We start from the raw sequence: 16,515 nt of genomic DNA on the forward strand, positions 1-16,515 counted from the left end.
CATAGGTATACCTAGCTTTTTCTCCACTCTTCAATATCTTGCAAATTTACTTTGTGTTACTCTTGCTGACGGATCCACCATTGCAGACAAGGGAATTGGGGCTATAAATCCCACTTCTTCTATTTCTCTTCATTTGGTTTTTATATATTCTCAAATTTACTTTCACTCTTAAGTTCGTTAGCAAAATTACTAAATCCATGAATTTTTCAGTGACATCCTTCCCCAATTCTGTGGTTATTCAAGATTTAATGACAAGGAAGACGATTGGTGGAGGGCGTGAAGTTGGTGGACTTTATCACTTTGAGCCGCTATCTCCTTCTACCGACTGCACTGTTGCTGCCACACCTTTCCAAATTCATTGTCGCCTTGGTCATCCTTCATTTGAAAAGTTAAAATTTCTTGTTCTTAGTTCAAGTTCCGAGTCTAGTCTCAATTATGAGTCTTATCAGTTAGGAAAGCACCATTGTATTCCTTTTGCTTCCTGAGTCAATAAACGGGCTGCAAACCCTTTTATGTTAGTTCAAGTCCTAGTAGGGTAGTGTCTAAGTTGGGTTTCCGGTATTTTGTAACCTTTTGTGGATGATTATTCAAGAATGACTTGATTATATTTAATAAAATATCATTTTGAGTTATTTCATGTATTTTGTACCTTTTGTTATGAAACAAAGACTCAATTTGGTTTGCCAATTCAAATACTTGGAAGTGATAAGGCTAAAGAGTTTTTCAGTGCACAATTCACTACTTATATGACTTAGTATGGCATTGTTCATTAATCATCCTGTGCCCACACTCCTCAACAAAATGGGGTCGCAGAGAGGAAAAATAGACATCTTCTTGAAATCACTTGCACCTTACTTTATGAAATGCATGTACCTAAAGTGTTTTGGAGTGATGTAGTCCTTACTGCTTGTTATCTGACCAACAAAATGTCATCCTCTGCTCTTTATGGTAAAATTCCTTATCCCATTATCTTTCCTAATTCATCTTGATTTTCTCTTCCCCCTTGAATATTTGGGTGTCTGTACTTTGTTCATCAACTAACTCCTAGGGTGGATAAGTTGGACACTAGTGCTCTAAAATGAGTCTTTTTGGGCTACTCATATACTCAAAAGGGGTATCGTTGTTATAGTCCTATGCTGCATCACTTCTTTGTTTCTACCAATGTTACCTTCTTTAAGTTTACACCTTACTACACCCAGTCACTAAGTGCTTCTAAGCTCAATGAGTCTCTTCCTTTGCCTAATCTTCCTAATTCTCCATTGCTGTCCTAGACCAACCAACCATTCGAGTCCCCATGTAGTTTGAGTCCTTCTCAACGTCTTGATCACCCTAATTTGCAGGTGTATTCATAACAGCGGCTCCAAGGAAGAGATTCCCCTTTAGCTTCTACTACCATGTCTTTGGTTTTCTCATCTAATTATCATACTTCCCCTGATGTTGATCCTTCTATTGCTGTTCGGAAAGGTAAACGCACATGTACTAAACATCCCATTTCCAACTATGTTTGCTATGACTACTTATCACCCTCTTATTTTTATTTTTTTATTGCTCTATCATGTACTACCCTTTCCTAAATTTGTTTCGGAAGCCTTAGCCCATCCTGTATGGAGGGATGGTATGGTTGAAGAGATGAATGCTTCACATGACAATGGTACTTGGGACTTGGTACCTCTTCCTCCCAACAAGTATGTGGTTGGTTGTCGCCAGGTTTACACTATGAAAGTTAACCCTGATGGTTTTATGGCTCGTCTAAATGCCTGTGTTGTTGCTAAGGAATACACTCAAGTGTATGGTCTGGATTATTCTGATGCTTTTTCTCCAATTTCCAAACTTACATCAATACGTCTGTCATCTCCTAGGCTACTACTTGTCTCTAGCCTTTGCATCAGTTAGATGTGAAAAATGCCTTCTTGCATGGTGACCTTGAGGAGGAAGTTTATATGGAACAACCACCTGGGTTTGTTGCTCGAGGGGAGTTAGGCTCAATGTGTCGGCTCAAGAAGGCTTTACATGGTTTAAAATAGTCTCCCAGAGCATGGTTTGGTCATTTTAGTGCGGTACTTGAGTTTGGTCATTGATCGTGTGTTGTGGATCATTCCATGTTTTATCGTCATACTTCATCGTGTAAGATCCTATATTGTTATTACAGGTAATGAAGATAAAGGTATTCAGAGTCTCAAACTTTTTCTACAAACTAAGTTTCAAACCAAATATTTAGGACTATTGAAATACTTCTTGGGTATAGAAGTATCTAGATGTCATATCAAAACTATTTTATAAAAAAAAAAAGAAGTATTTTTTGATCTGTTGGATGAAACTAGCTTGTTGGGATCTAAATCGGTTGATACACCCACGGATCCTAACAGCAAGTTAGTGTTGGATATGGGTGTTTTACTACCTAATCCTAGACAATACCAGAGATTTGTTGGAAAGTTAAATTATCTCAGAGTCACTTGGCTGAATATATCCTTTGCAACAAGTGTTGTGAGTCAATTTCTAGATTCTCCGAGGACAAGTCATTAGAACACAACGATTTGCATCTTGAGTAATCTCAAAGGTGCACCAAGGAGAGGTCTTTTATATTGTGATCAAGGTCACACTTATATCCATGGATATATAGATACAGATTGGGTTGCATCACCCTACAACTGAAGATCCACGACCAGGTACTGTATCTTGGTTGGTGGTAATTTGGTTTATTGGAAGAGTAAGAAACAAATTGAGGTAGCAAGGTCAAGTGTTGAATCAGAATATAGAGCTATGGCTCACACTACTAGTGAACTAACATGCTGTAAGAATTGGTCATTTCTCATTCTCAACCTATGAAGTTGATGTGTAACAATCAAGATGCTCTTCATATTGCCTCCAACCTGGTCTTTCATGAGCGGATGAAGCACATTGAAGTTGATTGCCACTTTTTTCGGGAGAAACTTGTGCAGAAGCTCATTACAACTGCTTATGTGAAGTCGGACATGCAACTTGCTGATTTGTTTACCAAAGCATTGGGGGGTGCTTGTGTTAAATTCATTTGTGACAAGGTAGGAGCGTATGACATTTATGCTCCAGCTTGAGGGGGAGTGTTGGAGGTTATTTATGTCTTTTAGTATTATTATTGAACGTGTTAGTATTTTAATTAGGGAGAGTTAGTAAGAGTATTATTGTCATTAGAATGTATTTAATTTGTATTATAAATAGAGGAAGAGACCTATCTTCAAGTTAGGTCATTCATATTAATCAAATCTTAACAATAACAAGATTGAGAATGAGCCTATATGGACAAGAAACTTTATTCAAGTTGGAGTCGAGAGAGGACAAGAGGAAGATGAAAATAGAAAACAAGTCAAGGCATTGGAAAAAGCATAACTGCCAAGGATTTGGAGGATTTGTTTATATAGACAAATCTAACTGGCAAAAATGGATTCATGTAAACAACCCCAAGTAGATGGGAGTAAAGCTTCACTAAGTTCACAAATAGTCTAGCGCTTTTCTATTTTTTCCTTTAGTTTTGATGATTTGATTTCTTTTTCCTTTTTTTTTTTTTTTGGGGTTCATATTTATTGCACACAAAAATCTTACATAAAACAAATTTATTAATATGAACATAAATATTATTACATTTAATTTAAGCAGAAACAAATAACCTAAGGTTTTGGGTCTACTACCTCTCCATGTATAGTTGGGCTGCCCATTCAGGGGAGTGTTTGAGGCTTATGTGTGTGTGTGTGTGTGTGTATGTGTGCACCCATGCGCATGCGTGTGTGCGTGTGCGTGTGCGTGCGTGCGTGCGTGTGTGTGTGTTTTGTGTGTGTGTGTGTGTGTGTGTGTGTGTGTATTGCAGATCAGCAATAAGCTCAAGCTTTTGGGTCAAGTGATTGTTTAACATTTTGTCAGTAGTCAGGGAGTCCCTGCAAGCATCTTGATAAACATGGGTTAATCCAGAGTTGATCCAAAAGCTTAAGCTATTAAGTCTTGTCCCATCCATTTACATTTCTATTCACTTTTTGCTAATGTGAGACCACTCACAAATAAGATTCTTAACAGTCTCCACCTTGAGCAGAAGCCACCGCCAACTTACACATTCACCAAGAGCCACTTCTCATTCCATAAAATGTCATCTTGTCACTGTTCTATAACCACCACCAGTCAAGAGCCACCCACTCGACCATGGCAAAGCAGCCCAAAACCCATGGCAGTGAATTGTGTACCCGTTAATACTTGAACCATCAAAATATTGACTTGGCACCCATTAATACTTGAACCATCAAAACATGGACTTTCCCAATCAAAACCATTGGCCGTGACAACTAGGCATAAGATCATGATGTAACAATTTCTCCTTCAAAGACCAAGCAGGAGCAAGCTAAAACCATGTTATCATCTCCAAAACTGAAAAAGGCACATCCTTATTTTCTAAACAAACTGAATGCTTCGGCAAAGACCTTCAACTTTAACCACATTCCTGGGCAGTAAAAGTTGAAGTTCCTGAGTGACTTACATGAAAGATAACAATCAATCAGCTGCAAAGCAAAAAATGATGTGCACCCACTGCAAATAGCATAAAATTGATGGCAAAATGTAAATAAATTTACTCACAGGAAAGGAGCAAGTTATGTCCGAAGCATAAAAATGATATTCAGCTCCCATATCTAGCAACGCCATATCTCCATCTTTCAAGGTCTGCATGATAAATGTTGGAAGGTTCAGAGCTTAACAAAGCGCTTTGCTCAGCTCAGCAAGCAAAAACAACTGACAAGAGAAAATAGTTAGAAGTAAACATCCATATTTTGTTATGGATGTTCCAGGGTAATGAGCCTTGTAGTTTAATGGATGAAATAGGTCACACAAAACAGCAGAACAGGACTTTGAAGGAATCTGAATTTCGTATTAGTTAAAGAACTAAACAAAGCATCAATAAAAGGATGCAACAAAAAGCAGCCATCAACCACCTACACTTATAAGATTAAAACTTCAAGATTTCAACCTGAATAACTCTGTCAAGAAATAATGGAAAAACAAAATAAAATAAAAGAACTCTGGAATCTACTCTATCAGGACAAAAACTATCTCAGTTGACTACCGTTAACCTCTACCTAGTAGATGGGCACATGTGATGCATGTTTGCATGTAAGATTTGCAGATTCTTTCAACTCATTTTAAGGGGGACCACATAAATACGGTGGTCCCTGCACTACATGAATGTGTATTGAGATGTTAGTTTGCCTAAATGAATAAGAACTAAAACTAAAATCACTGGCTTATCATGTTGCAGCAGGATTAGCAGGGGTTTACGAGAAAGTCAGATTCAAACTTGATAAGAATATGAGTATAGGATTGTTGGTAGGATGGGCTTACAGACTCTTTCACCTTTGTTCTTTTCTGTTCCTCAGTAATGATGGTTACTTTTGGTTACTTGCCAAGTGAATAACCAAAAGGGGAGAGAATGGGCGCCCATCGTTCAATAATTGTGCAGCTTTCAGCTAACTGAATGTTAGCAGGTCAGAGAAATTACATACATCAAATATTCAGATCAACCAAAATTGCACATACCACTGTGTGCATTTATAAATGAGCATGTATGTGCTTGCACTTGAGACAAAAGAAAGTGAGTGAGAGGCCTTTCTTGAATGAAGGGTCAAGTGTCAAATGGAAAACCTTAATTATTTACATCTCCCATTATAAAGAATTAGGTTATCAGTTAAACAAATTATTCAGTACAAATATGGCCCACTTAACCATTTTTTTACGCCTTTATAGCCAGAATGGCATTCAGCTGTCTAGTGCAGCTGAGACATCCAATTACCTTAATTACCTACAGACTCTACAGTTGAAAGACAAGCTAGGCTCCAGATAACAAGGTCATGACCTCGTCATAATATCCAATAAGTTCCATAATGCAACTAACCAAATTATATTTATAAAAGCAGAACAAGGGCCTCTCTATGGCCTCCAAAACTGCAAACCTTATTTCTTGAAATCTTGAATAAAATAAATAAATTAAATTAAAAGAACCAATCAAAAAAAAAATTTTGAACCAAAAATTGATCAATAATACTAAGATGTCTTAATATGTTAAAAAACATTGCTTTAGCCAATAATCAGTCAGAGAAATTTTTGGAACTATGTATTGAACTTCTTAATAGAATTATCTATTCTAAATGAATTTTTAGCATTTGTTTCAGTACTAGTAAAGGATTGAGTAACACACTTAAAATGTAGGCTACAAAGTCGAAGGAATGGTTGGAGAATTGGTTTGTATAGATCCTTCTTGGTTGAAACCACACAATAAAAGTCAGCCTTAGTGATCTGATTGTGCCGAGTTGAAGGGCTGTTGCTTAACAGATAAAAGTTACTCTAGGGATAACAAGCTGATTTTCTCCAAAAGCTCACTTTACAGGAAGGCTTGGCACCTAGATGTCATCTCTTCACCACCTGGGGCTATATTATGCTCCTAGGGTTGGGTTGTTCACCCATTAAAACGTCCACACAATTCATAACATGCATTTATCGCAATCATTTCCCATACATCTTAGACACATTTTTATCCCCGTATAATTTAATATATGTATTCATTGGGCTCTGTTTAGAAGGAAGAGCTACCGGCACTCTAAAAAATACCATTGGCACTGCACATGTATTTTTATGACAATAATACCCTTGACTTCCCAATGAAATGACGAATTTTTCCTCTCTTTTTTCACTAGCAAAGTGAAAAGTCAAATGATAAAACTGTTATTTAATAATACATGTATTTAAATAGGGTTTTTCAAATAGAAGAGCTATTGGCATTCCAGAAAAATACCATTGACATTCCATATCTATTTTTATGACAATCTTACCTGAAATGACAAATTTGACCTGTCTTTTTTCACCTTTTTAAACTTGCAAAGTGAAAAGTCAGAGTAAAATTGTCATTTAATACATGATAAGATAAATGTGGAGTGCCAATAGCACCTCCCTTTTAAGAAATAAAAACATTCATTAAATGCATTGGTATATGTATAGATTAATTGCATGCTTTTTTTAAAAGATATCATAACTAGATCAATTTAATTTTGTATTCTTCATTCAAAATCACATGCACTCTTAAGCTACACACGATTGACAACATGATAACTGGCATTCACCATTGTCTAACAAGTAACCTACTAGTTCAATGCATTGAAAAATGGGTTACACAATAAACTGTAAGCAATTTGGAAAAAGGTTATATCATTCAATACAGTATATTACTATATGCTTTTTGCTTTTCTTTTGGTTGCCCACTTACAATATGAATGATATGCCGATATGCTAACACCATTCAATATATTAGCCTTTTCTTTTAATTTTTTTAAAATGCTCTGTAAGTCCTTTGTTAATAGTATTATTACTAGCAATAGCCACTTCATTTGCAATTTCAATGTTATGCACATGGTTAACAGTGCCCAAGTATGCTTTGACATTGTATAGATGTCGATGTTTCAGTGTGGTTACTCACAGAGCATACAATCGTGTGCATTTGAACCGCATGCACATGTTCAAATGCACGCATGGGTGCACTATCATCCTTCTACAATTTGCTAAAATCAAGAGAAAGGCAATTACTAAAGGCTAAAATTGCAGCCAAAATCAATGATGTGGCAGATTATAGTTGCCTAAGGCTTAAATCAACAAATTTAGTAAAACATAATCAAGGATAAACACATCAAATCTGGCATACCCTGTCATTTGGAGCTGCTGCATGCCCATAATGGAGAACAGAACTGCAGAATGAAACATTGACTGTTAGCCGTTATGTTTGAACTAAGGATAAATAGATCAGATTTGAACATTTATACACTAATTAGCAGATCTAATTTTCCAACATATCATGGCTGCACCTTTTTCAAATATGAGAAAATTTTAAAATATAAACAAAAGAAAAGGTGATGCTGCATGCATGGTTAAATATGCTGTAGGTGATCTAAGAGATAAGGGATAATCACAGGGAGATTTATTGGCAAATAGAGATCCACCCACTCGGAAATGCAGCAGTGGAGGCCATGGAAGGAGTCACTGGGTGAATCCTCAACCTACACTCCCAAGTTCTCATGAAAATTTTTAAACATATCATAATTGAAAGGGAAAATTCTACACCTTCATTATCTGTACTAACAAATATATATATATACATATATATATATATGACCTCCTTGCACATTAAAAGTGCATGAGGAAATGACTATTCTTGACCGCAGCCGTTTCTAACTTCTCCAAACGCAAAAGCTTTATTAATGAACACTGAGAATAAATTTGGACTTAGGAAAAGACACACTCTGACTAGACTCCAATAAAGATACCTAGATAACAGCAGCAACTAATAAACATTATAGCAACTAACAATATTAATCTATGCTTTAGTAATTGTTGGTATTGGTGTGATCCTAAGAGCGGGGGTGAATTGGGTTTTAAAAATATTTCGACTAATTTAAACAATTACACCGATTCACCAAATATCATATTCCATTCATAATACAAACGTGTATGTAAATTAATAAAACGATAAATGCAGACATACACATAGAACAAATCTCATTTGAAATAGAGGTGTGCATGCAAATAATTATAACTATAATTGAAAGCATACACATGCGGAAATTTAAGTGCAGAAATATAAATAAGATAGAGAGAGTGACACACGATATTTGTTATCGAGGTTCGGCCAAACCAACCTACGTCCCCGCCTTTGACATACCCCCCAAAGATTCCACTATCTCTGTTCACTTAAACGGGTAGAACAAAAGCCGTTACAACCTCTCCTTATAGGGCGAGGTAAACCCCAACTCAATTACAAGGCTGAGCCCAACTTGTCTCTCTTATGGGACGGAGACTCCTCAATTCAATTTTCGGGCTGAACTGAACCGGTCTCACTTACGGGGCAAAGACTCCCCAGTTTAATTAATGGACAGAACCCAACCGGTCTCACTTACGGGGCTGAGTCTCCCCAGTTCAATTTATGAGATGAACCCAACCGGTACAATAAAAATATTTTTGTACATATAAAAATGCTTCTAAATACAAGAAGAGATGTACAACATTAAAAGCTCAAATACATGCACTCTCTTATGATATGCAATAATGCTTAGTAGAGAAAGGGTGTTTTTCAAAACAAATAATCTAATCTTTGAAGAAAGATATATATGATAAAGTGCATCAAAGATTTGAACCCTAATAAAATACTTTACCAAAAATATTTTTCAAAGATGAACCGGAGAACCTAGGGGTTTTGGTCTTAATAATATTTTTGCAAAAACGAAGATATGTGATCTTTGATGTTGAGACTTCCAAGATCAAAACATAATAAGTATTTCACCAACAAAGATTAGCAATAAAAAGTATTTGGAGAAATTAGGATTTATGCTCAAAAGTTGTTTTTGCAATAAACACAATCAAGATAAATGCCCAAACAAAATAAATACTCTTACAAAAGATTTTCCAAATAGTAATAAAGAGAGTTGGAGAGTAAAAATTTAACCCCAAAATGATTTTTGAAATAAAAGTGTATGTGGGGGAACTTTGATTAAGTGAAAAATTTAAGAGAAAATATTTATTAATCAAAGTTGCTAATCGAAGCAAATGAAGGGGTATTTATAGTTTTTCTGAAAAATATGACTGTTGGGGATATATTGGGGATTTTGAAAAAATTTAATTAAATTTTAACCCCAATTACCGCAGTTAATTCTTGGCAACCCGAGAGATTCAGTCGCCCGGTCCTTAGGGCCGGTCGCCCGAACAAACACAAAGCTTGTATTGGGTTCGAGTGCCTGTGGGTGAGTTCGGTTGGTTGAAGCTAAGGCAATTTCCCAAACCTTTGTAGGTTTGGGCACCCGGTTCTTTGGTTCAGTTTGTCGTGCCTCACAATTCAGTCGCCCAGGGTGATACTGACTTATAAGTTCGGGCGGCTGGGGGTAGTGGAAAAGTCAATGACCAGGGTTCGGTCGACCGTGGACGATGCGTTCATTTTTGTTCGGTCGCCCGAGGCTTTTAATTAAGCCTAAGAACCCAGCATCAAAGACCTTTTTTTGCCCCAATTTAAACCCTAAGGACATTTTAAAACCTTTGTATGATGTTAACTTTTATGAAAAAGGTTTTCAATGAAAAATTCAATGTCCTAAGGTCTGTCTATGGCCTTTGGTTTCCTACGGTCAGTCTACGGTTCTGTTTGAGCATTCAAATCATATCATACAAGATGTATGCATTATTACAGACCAAATAATAAAAATTAAATGCAATTACAATAAGAAATAAACGACTTCTTCTTCTTTTTGCTCTTCAGATTTCATGGAATGCGCCTGATTGTATAGGCTTTAAGTCCTCCAAGCTTCCATTTCCGTTTCCTTATGTGTGTGTTAAATTAATGGACCTGTTCACATGCTAAGTACACACATAAGAAATATGTGCTTTATCAGCATCAAAACAGGGATTGGACTAAAAAAGTCAACAGTAATGCAACAATTCCCCCTTGTCAGAAGAAACTTCTGTGCACGTTGCGATCTTTTTAGTGGTTCCAATATCCAGGCATCACCCAACATAAGCTCCTATTTGCCTATCCAAGAGTTCTAATTATGGGGTTTTCCTCTCCACATGACCAGAAATCGAAAACGAGTACCATTTTTTTCTTTATTTTCTTAGACCTCAATTGTCGTTTTTGCCACATCTTCTCCCTTGCAGACAATCACTCAAGAGATTTTCCCTATTTGGAACTCATCTTTGTGAATGCAGTACACAGCCAAGTCTCCACATTCTAAACTGGCAATGGTGATCAGCACATTCTTCTTGGTTATGTCTGCAGATTTCTGTTGAGTTCATTGAACGTCCCATACATTTCCAGCATTCTTGGCCTTCAAAACTTGTTTTTGTTGTAGTCACACCCTTGATTTTGGCTTCAATAATAGCAATTATTTCATCAATTCTTGTATGATATGCTGATCATCAAAAGCTTCTTGTCGTGGCAACCATTCATAGGGACCAGGCAACATTACTACTCTAGCTTGCTTTTTGTTGTAACATTGCACATATATTAATGTACCCGAAGTTTGATCTGCCATAACTTGATTTTCAGTTGAGGAAGCACTTGTAAGATTTATTAAGCCGTTCTCATTTCCAGTGATTTGTTGGTTTGTTTTATCTTTCTTCTTTTGATAATAAAAGATATATTGAGAAAGAGAATGTACAGTCAGAGTGAGGATACGAAGACCTTCAAGAAGGAAAAAACAAAAAAATAAAAAAATAAAAACAAAATCAAAGAACAAAAAGGAAATTTAAAAAATAAAAGATATAAAAATATAAATAAAAAAGCTGAAATTAACCAAGAAAGCCCCTCTTTAATCCCTTCCCATCATAGTACACTGAACGCTTCAAATTTGCTAACTCCCTCTGACCCTTCTTCGCTTTAGATTTACCCCCATCAAACCTAACTTTATTTCCTCCATGATCAGCCAAAGTGAAGCGCAAGCTATCCAACAAATTTTGAGTTAGAATGTCTTTATCAGTAGATACTTGAACTGAAATGGGAAGAATTCCATTTTTTACCTTCAGTTCTTCTATAGAAACATCATCCTAAAAACTATTAATTCCATCTAAACCTACTAGAAGAGGAGGTGACACATAAGTTAAATCCCCAAGACAATCAGAAGTAGAGTCAGAAGAAAATCCTAGCTGCTACTGAATTTGATAAAAAAGTAAACCCTTGTAACATTCAAAATTGCTACAACACTACTACCCACACTATCATCATCCGATACATCAGCCCATCCCTTAATATCCTTACTTATTAACAATTTCAATTATTGGCTCCCCCACTATAGTTAAATCACCTTTAGAATCTCTCTCAAGAATTTTTTTTTTTTTATCACCAAACGAATATTGATCATCTTCAAAAATACTTCTTCCATGACCCAATCGCACACTTATGACGAGCCACCTTTCAACTCTTCTAATTATCTAAATTGAATTTAAAAAATATTAAACTATGTTTTATTTGTTCTATGATTTAGTTATTAAATTTTTACAAAAATTGCATCTAATAATTTGTAGTATTATAATTACTAGGTATTTTCATGACTTAATAGTAACTTTTATTTTCCATATATTTTTAAAAAAAATAAAATAATGACAGATTTTTTTTGTTATTTTGATGTCAATTGGTTGATCTAAAGCAATTGGTCCAAATAGAATAGTTAATTTGAGAATCAATTAGGTCTTCGAGTTACTTAGTTTTCAAGACATTATGCTGAGCAAATTTTTCAATTTAATTTATTAAATATGTGTCATTTTAAAAATATCATTTTATTATGGCTAAAATGAATTTTTTCCACATATACGGAATGGTTGATTAACGGTCAGCTAATGGAAGGTTCGTTTTGTCAATAAAATTAAACATGAAGGGGTTCTTTGGTAGGTTTTGAAAACACAGGGGGTGGAGTGTCATTTTCAGAAAATTCTGGAGGTGTTGCTCGATTTTACTCAAAAAATAATATACATATATGTTTATTTATATGTACATATATACATATATATAAACAGAACAATATACACTGCATATATGGGAATGTAGGAAAAGTGGTATAGTAAGAATATTTCTAATTGAATCAAAAGCTCTCTCTCACTATCTTTAATATTTATTTGACTCCTAATAATAATGATAATGATAATAATTTCAAAAAATATATTATGACAATAATAGGAATGGGACTAGCTTTCGCTGTTAATTGTTTTTCACTATGATTTATTAATATCTGACTATGATACTTTCTGATATATATATATTATGTTGACATTGCCAGTTGACCCACTGATTCGACTTGCCTAACCAATCCAGTGGCTGCAGTAGGTAGGTTGCTGGTCCAGATATTAAAATTACGGTTTACTCAAACACTGCCGTAGTGGGATAGCTTGTTGAAGAAATACCATGACTTTTTAACTATACTCGCAATTGTCTTTTTGTTTTCCAATCTAACTACATGTCTTGATATGCATAAGAAGGCCTATTACTCTATTCTATCCTACGTTAAAGCACTGAACATACTCCAACATTCAACAGCATGAAGTCGCATTACAACAGAGAGAGTAGGCCCGCTTGGGGGGAATTCATATAAAATATACCATCTACAAAGCTTGATAATCAATGCCATAGCAATAGGCTCCAATTCTGACTAGAAACATTTGTTATAAGTCCTAGTCATTTCTTAACACAAAAGTGCTCTTTGACATCATTTTCCTCATACCATAAGTTTCAAGTAAACATGGAAAAACATATTTTCAAAATATAGGAAAAATCTTTGAGACAAATCAAACTATCAAAACGACCATAAGTTTATGAAATTTTGTAATTTAATTAAGCAATGCAAACTTAATAGAACTTCTTGTTCCCTCGGGTAAAATTTATTCCAAGAATGAGCAAGCACCAAATTTTGAAGGCACAGCTATTGGACCATTACATATATAGAAAGATACTAGAAACTATGATAAAAAAATTGCACATACCTATTTTCACCAGTGGCACAAATACATGTGTATGAGCAATGCCTGCAGCCACCATAAAAGTAGGTGTGATGAAGAAATATGCTTTCCAACTGGTATTCGTTCATGCCTACTCTTGTTTTTCTCATGACCTAATCCACACGCACAATTGAAAAAGAAAAATTATATAATTACCAAAAGAAATATTATAAAATGTACATGTTATGCGAAAAATATCTATAAAGAGGGGAGAAAAGAAGAACTTTGATCTCTAACAATGAAACTGAGATCACTTGATTTGTTATACTCACTGACATGTCTTTTTCACATTTAAATATATAGACTAAAAGGGTAAATTGAATATCTTTCCAAGTCTCAATGCTATATACATTCTAGGACATTTGTAGACAAGAAAATACCACCAAAAATGGTCTAGAAGCTCCAGTCTCACCAAACCAAGTGATTTTTATGGGCAAGCAGCCAATACCCAAATTGTCCACAAACATCTCAATCTTTGTCCCTGATAGATAAATAAACTCCTGAAAATCCCTATCACCTCAAAGAGAAAGTTGTTCAGCGGCTCAATTTTAGGTTTTGGATACAACATAAATAAGTCACTAGAAGTACAGCAATGGCATGAGATAATTCAGGCAATATAATTAAGTACAACAAAGAAAAACATGACACAATTTTGATACACACACATACAACCACTAAGAACACATTTTACCTGGGCCTAAACAAAAGAATTCAATACTCTCCTATTAAAATTATTTAAAAAACAAATTACAATCTAAAAAGAATTTTGACTCCTTGGGTAAATAGGGCACAAACAACGACTTGCTTTGATCACATATTATTTCCATAAAAAAATGTGTAGTTTTATCCAAACTTCAAAATTCATGACTTTTCTTATACATTGGCTTCATGCAATATATAATGATCAATGTTTTAAAAGGCCAAGGCGTAAGGCGAGGCATTTTAACCCTCAAAAGGTGAGGCGTAAGCCTTAAGGCGTTGGGGCATAACCCTTTTGAGATTTTGTTTTTTAAATAAATTATATATATTCAAAATAAAGTAAAAATTAAGAAAATCACAAATATAATGTAAAAAAGAAAAACTAGATATACTTCGAAAAATACTTGTTGGCCATTCAAAAATTGCTAACTTGAATGCATGACATAAATCATGACACAAGATAGCTATACTATTACAAAGTTCAAACTATATTCATGACGTAAGATACAAGTCCAGTTATTTTGGAAAGGTTGAGGTTCAAGAGTTTTAGAAATAAACTCATATTATGGCATTCCCTTTGTACAAACATGTAATTAAAATTTTTTAACCAATTCTAACTTGAGAATCACACACCCAAAATGCGTAAGCCTCAACTAAAAAGGCGCAAAATGCGTGCTTTTTGCAAAAATGCGTAAGCCTCGGCACGTAATGCGTTAGCCTTTTTGGAATTTGGTATTTTTAGGTTGAGCCTCAAGGCATTTTAAGCATGCCTTGCCTTGAGGCAAGCCTCGATTGAGCCTTTTAAAACACTGATAATGATAGTGCAAATAACACTAACAGACATTATCTGCACATGCAAATTGGAGCATTAAAATTACAGCTATATATGCAAGCTGTTAGCAGTTGAAAAACCAAGAATAAATAATAAGTGATCACAGAGAAAATTTCAAGAATGACATGCAAAACAATATATAGTGACAGCCAAATAATAAAGAAACAAATAAATGCACAAAATCATTGCAGCACGTTGAAGTAATAAGGTATTTGACAAAATGTTACCTCAACATGAGCTTCGGAGCTTATGTCATTGGCATACTGAATAAGAGCAAGCTCTAGGTCTGATTTCAAAACACGGCACTCTGCCAAAATTGGATGCAAATTATCCATATCCCTCTCAAACTTCTCCATTCCCTAAACAATAAAAAATTCAGAGAAAGTTGATTATAAGCACATGTACATAAAGAACTTACATGGAAAACAACTATAATTTACAACAATTAGCATTAAGAAGGCCCCACATATATTTCTTTACTTCAAGGATAGCCAACCATTCTTGAACTTAACAGACAATATATTTATAACTAGCACCAAATACCGAAAGAAAAAAAGTCACAAGGCAAGATTGACAGACAGCACGTGGGTGCTAGTGCTTGTCGAGCAGCACAAGGAACATATTTATGATTCAGCACTTACAAAATTAGCCAACCATTTGGTCATCCACATATCGAAATATGGGTAAATCACTTGAAGTTTTTCATAAGTACACTAACACCCCCTGTCTCTTCAAAAACATTGCCCTTGAGTTTTAGTATTTAGTTAAAGACTTACAATAAACCCCCTTCATCAGCATGCTGTTAATGACACATCAATGTCTCATGAGTCATGATGCCTGGCTAATTGTGGCAAAAATATACCAATTTTACCCTCTTATAGTGTAAAGCCATATCACTAAACAGGTTGAAGTTGGCACGTTTATGAGTCAACTGTGCTACTCTGCCACCAATTCACCACTATTTAGTAATGCAAACGCGTGATCCTCAAACTTCCTACCTTACTACATCACCCTTAGCCACACAGACAACAAAAGAGTATTGAATCATGCCACTGCCATATGAGTTAGAGCTCAAAAGCATATGAACATTCACAGTATGATAACCATGTATTTAGCCAAAAAAAAATACTACAAAATGTTCCACCAATATGAGACCTCTTAGATGATATACAGCCATCTTGCCCAAGAAAAGTCAATTCCATTTATGATTCCACCCAAAAAAGTGAAACATATATATATATATATATATATATATATATATATATATATAGAGTCAGCATTACCCGAAGTATCAACACTTCAATAACCACCAAGGATTGGCACCCGACATATTTCAGACACTGAAAAATGTGCGACACTGTTAGGCAAAGTCTGAGATGCCATAAATTAGATTAATCAATTTTTTTGCTATGACCCAACACTTATTGGGTATTTTCCTTGTATTCTGTTCCTAGATTACTACTTTT

The 16,515-nt window shown here is 35.1% G+C and overlaps 1 protein-coding gene across 1 annotated transcript in view; it reads right to left on the reverse strand.

The window, feature by feature from the left end:
- The window catches only part of LOC131158040 (uncharacterized), a 65,081-nt gene that overhangs the window by 25,455 nt on the left and 23,111 nt on the right, over window positions 1-16,515 (reverse strand). The window contains exons 6-9 of the mRNA XM_058112592.1: window positions 15,277-15,408; window positions 13,504-13,631; window positions 7,700-7,742; window positions 4,594-4,677 (exon numbers count right to left, since the gene is read on the reverse strand). Of these exons, the coding sequence (XP_057968575.1) occupies window positions 4,594-4,677; window positions 7,700-7,742; window positions 13,504-13,631; window positions 15,277-15,408 (387 nt within the window). The remainder of the gene's footprint in view (window positions 1-4,593; window positions 4,678-7,699; window positions 7,743-13,503; window positions 13,632-15,276; window positions 15,409-16,515) is intronic.

Source organism: Malania oleifera, chromosome 6 (genome assembly GCF_029873635.1).
Source record: "Malania oleifera isolate guangnan ecotype guangnan chromosome 6, ASM2987363v1, whole genome shotgun sequence".
NCBI classification, from domain to species: domain Eukaryota; kingdom Viridiplantae; phylum Streptophyta; class Magnoliopsida; order Santalales; family Ximeniaceae; genus Malania; species Malania oleifera.